Source organism: Hydra vulgaris, chromosome 03 (assembly GCF_038396675.1).
Source record: "Hydra vulgaris chromosome 03, alternate assembly HydraT2T_AEP".
Lineage (NCBI taxonomy): Eukaryota > Metazoa > Cnidaria > Hydrozoa > Anthoathecata > Hydridae > Hydra > Hydra vulgaris.
In genome coordinates, this window is record NC_088922.1 from 22,096,360 (window position 1) to 22,101,071 (window position 4,712).

At 34.0% G+C, this 4,712-nt stretch overlaps 1 protein-coding gene across 1 annotated transcript; it reads left to right on the forward strand.

The window, feature by feature from the left end:
- The first annotated feature begins 286 nt into the window (after positions 1 to 286).
- On the forward strand, positions 287 to 4,048 carry LOC136078560 (histone-lysine N-methyltransferase SETMAR-like). The gene is made up of 2 exons (XM_065794337.1): positions 287 to 1,316; positions 3,942 to 4,048. Exons 1-2 carry the CDS (start codon positions 287 to 289, stop codon positions 4,046 to 4,048), a joined length of 1,137 nt encoding a protein of 378 aa, XP_065650409.1.
- Positions 4,049 to 4,712: the final 664 nt, after the last annotated feature.

A 4,712-nucleotide genomic window follows, 5' to 3' on the forward strand; every position in this document is an offset into this window, starting at 1 on the left:
TAGCGTATATATGTAGTAGCTTTGTATGAACGAGAAGTATAAGAACTATAAATTATCAGGAGGTAAAGGATACCAATGTTTTTTGATATTTTGGTATTTATTAGGTAACCAAAGAAGTTCGTGCAGTTTTTGGTAATTGAATTGTTTTTAGCATTTTTTACAACTCCCACATCGCACAAGGCAAGTAGCTTTGTTGCGTAATAGAACGCGTGTGTCACGCGCAGTTGCTGCATATATAGTGTAGGCTTGTAACGAGCTTACAGGAAAGGTTTTGTGTAAAGAAAGGATGGCAACCCAACCAACGATTATTCGATCTTGCTTACTTTACGAGTTCAAACTTGAAAGGAATGCAACACAAGCGGCCAAAAACATCTGCACAGCATTTGGAGAAGGTACAGTAAGTGAACGCACAGCACAGAAGTGGTTTCAGCCTTTCTCTTCGGGAGATGAGTCCATCGAAGACCTGCCGCTTTCTGGACGCCCATTGTTGGTTGATGAGGATGAACTGAAGGACGCTGTCGAGTCTGACTCCAGCCAAACTTGCCAAGAACTTGCAGTGAGGTTTGCTGTGAGTGTTGAAACCATCCGCCTGCATCTGCATGCGATTGGGAAAGCGTGGAAGCTGAGTCGGTGGGTTCCGCACAAATTGTTGATCGACAACAAGAAGCAACGGCTTACGATCTGCACATCACTCTTAACACGCCACAATGTTAAGCCTTTTCTTGATCGTTTATTGACATGCGACGAAAAATGGATTGTGTACAACAATACCAAGCGTTGCTACCATTGGTTGTCCCCCAATGACCCCATCCCAAAGACACCCAAGCCCAATCTCCACGAGCGGAAGGTTTTGCTCTGCATTTGGTGGACTACAGCTGGTGTGGTGCATTACGAGCTGCTCCAAACAGGCCAAACCATTACTGGACTGGTCTACTCAGCACAGCTGCAACGAGTTCACGACCTGTTGCTTGTAAAGCAGCCTGCACTGGTGCCCAGGAGAGGAGTTCTGCTTCTCCACGACAACGCGAGACCGCACACCGCTCGCGTGACTCAGGACAAGCTCCAAAGCCTTGGTTGGGAGAGTTTGCCTCATCCACCATACTCGCCAGACCTCTCCCCTACTGATTTCCATTTTTTCCTTTCCCTGGGAAATCATTTAAAAGGACAGCAGTTCCGAGACCAGGACGCGGTTGAAATGGAGTTGAAAGCTTTTATAGACTCAAAGGACCGAGAATTTTTTAGAAGTGGAATAAATAAGCTTGTTTTACGTTGGGAAAAGGTTTTAGGTGCTAAAGGCACTATTTTGATGAATAAATGTACTTACTTTTGTCGTTTTGTGTGTTTTTATTATATACTGAAAAACCGCACGAACTTTTTTGGTTACCTGATAATATATCTATATGTGATTTCCATGAGGTCTTCTCATCAATAAATATCCCTAGAAATTTAGTTGCTTGGGTTCTCCCTGTTTCTTTATTTTCTATATTTAGCGAAGGTAAATCGAGAGGTATTTTTATAAGGTTAGAATGAAAAAGAATGTATTTGATTTTTTCGGTGTTTAACAATAATTTATTAGATTTTAACCAACTGTTTATTTTTTCAAGTTCAGTATTTGTAGTTCTGTAATTGATGAGGATGCATAAAATAAATTAGTGTCGTCTACAAACATTATGACATCCAATTTACTTGAGGCTTTAGGAAGATTGTTTATGTATATTAAAAACAAAAGAGGTGCAAGAATGGAACCTTGGGGGACACCGCATTTTATTTTGAGTAATTTTGAAAATTTTTTTTCATGAGCAATAACGCATTGTTTTCTGTCTAGTAAAAAATTTTTGAACCAGTTTAGTGCAACACCTTTTATTCCATATTTTTCCATTTTCCTAAGATAGCGTGATCTACTGAGTCAAACGCCTTAGATGAATCAACAAAGACTCCAAGGACGTATTTTTTGTTTTCAAAGAAGTCATTTAGATTATTTATAAGATCAAGAATTGCGTGTTTGGTTGAATGTTGCTTTTGGAAGCCAAACTGTTTTTCATTTAGAATTTTGTTATTTGTTAGATATTTATACAGTTTACTGTATATTACTCTCTCCAAAAGTTTTGAAAGTACAGGAAGAACTGGGATAGGTTTAGTATAGGCTATTTAGTGTAAATGAATCCCCGGTTTTTAATATTGGTATTACCTTAGCTATTTTTAATTTATTCGGTACAGATCCTGTAATAATTGAAGATTTAAGTATTTCATAGATTGGTTGTTTGATCACCGGAAACACATTTACAACTATGTAGCTACAAATGTCGTCTATCCTATGAGCCTTATTCGTCTTTAGCGAGTTTTTTGCAATTTCTAGTTCTTCATGGTTTAGTCTAGCGAAAAAATGTTCGTTTGTGATGTAGGTTTCGAAGGAGATATCAGGGCATTGAATTTTTGAAGCCATGTTAGGGCCTATGTTTGTAAAAAAACTATTGAAGTTTTCAGCGATAGAAATTTTGTCGATATATTCAGTTCCGTTAACGATAATTTTATCGGGTAAACTATTTGATTTTGTATGGTTTTTACCTATTATTTCCTTCAATATGTTCCAGGTTTTTCTATTATCACTTTTGCTTTTTTGTAGTTGTTTTAAATAATATATATTTTTTGAATTCTTTCTAATTTTTTCAAATAGATTTTTGTATTCCTTGTATGTAGTTAAGTTAGTTTCGTTTCAGTTTTTTCGGATATAGGTTGCGATCCCTCCTCCCCTTTTGTTTGTTTTTCTTTCAAAATATATTAGTTTATAATTTGGAATTTTAAAATTTGAGTTCGTTTGATTCGATTCATCAGAACACGCGTTTCGGTTATGCAAATCATACTAAATGAGTAATTGCAATCTATTAGAAAGTGTTTTAGTTTATCAAAATTTCTATTTATACTTCTTATATTTATGTGTATTGCAGTAAAATTATCATTTAAAGTTTCAAGTTCAGTTTTGAAAGTTTCTGTTTCAAAATATTTTGAATCAAAATTACTTCTGTGAAAGATTTGCGTACCAGAGTCGTGAAAATCATTTAGTAAAATATTATTAGCAGTTTCGAAGACGTTGAAACGCAGCTTTTATTTTAAAATAAAACGTGCTAGCATAATAAAAAATGTACAGAACTATTTCACAAATCACTGTGTCATAAATCGACCCTCAGTTTGAACTTTATCCAACTTAAAAAAAAAATATGCCATCAAATAGATATTTATTAGAATATTAAAAATTAAACATTTTAAAAATCCAAGGGTGCATTTTTAGACTTAGGGGGGGGGGGGTGTACAAAATTCTATTGAAAATATTAATAATAGGAGGGCAGAGGGGTCTTGGCCCCCAACTTGCCAAATTTTTAATATAAAATATAAATCTAGCATAAAATATGCAAATATATTTAAATTTTTTGTTTTATTAAATTTTTGGCGCGAAATGCTTCAAAAATTTAAAAATTGGTTTAATAAATTTTCTAAATCTTAAAAAAATTGTATTATAATACTCTTGGCATTGTTATAATTTTAGCAAATAAAAAATGAATATAAATAGTTATTGTTGTGTTTGCTGGGAAACAAAAACTAAAAAGAGTCTTATTGCAGTCCAAGATACTATTAAAAAACTGGTGCAGACGTATTTTCATCTTTTAAAATAGAATTTTAAAATATCTGCTAAATTATAAAGATGTCAATTCTGTCATAAAAAGCTCAAATGTTAGTTCTGAATAATTATTATTTAGATTGATTGGATTTCTAAGAAGTGCAAGACATTATTACAATTGAGATTAATGAGAGCTCTTCTACCTCTCTAGAAAACACATTAAAGATCTGCTCTAAATGTCTGTCAATTATAGGTAATATGTACAGAAGATTTTAAAATATTACATGATATTGGTATAGTCAAATTACCATCAACAATATTTATTTAGGTCGTGGCTTAGAGCACAAATGCTGCAAATTAACTGCTGTAAAAAACTTTACATCATTGGCATTGGAACAAGGTATGCGCAGTGCAGAGCAGGGGCTTCTTCAATAATCAAAGAAAAAATGAACAAAGAAAAAGTAAATTCAGGTGATCTATTTTATTTAGCCACCTGCGGAAAACCGTAGATAATAAGAGTTGGTCGTCCTGAGAACAAAGAAGACAGAAATCAAATCCAGCAAATCTCTTTTGAAACATTGAAGCAACTTCAAATAAGTCTTGATCTTTCAAACTAGAAAACTGATTTCTACTCTTAACAAGGCCACACGAAAGAGAGTTGTCCAGTCAGAAGTGACGAAGTTACTGTCAGATCTTGAATTAACTGTGAAAAATTATTACAGTGTTTAATCCATGCAATTTGAAGTTGGGGATAAAAAAGTTGATAGGAACCTGGTTTTTGTAAAAGATTCTTCAGATTTTGTTATGAACATTATAAGTGAGAGAGCGTTAAATCCTTATAATACCATTGTACGAGTTTCAATTGATGGAGGTGGAGGTTCATTAAAAATATGTGTTAACATCTTTGATGCAGATGAACTTAAAGTTAACAGTAGTAATATAAAAAACAAAAGTAAACGTCGGGGATCTGACGAATATATTGGGTCTAGTGTGCAACGTATACAGTTTGTTGCTATTGCTGAAGATGTTCCTGAAACATATCAGAATATAAAACAAATTTTAGATATTATCCAGCTAGACAGCCTGGGTTTTCATATTG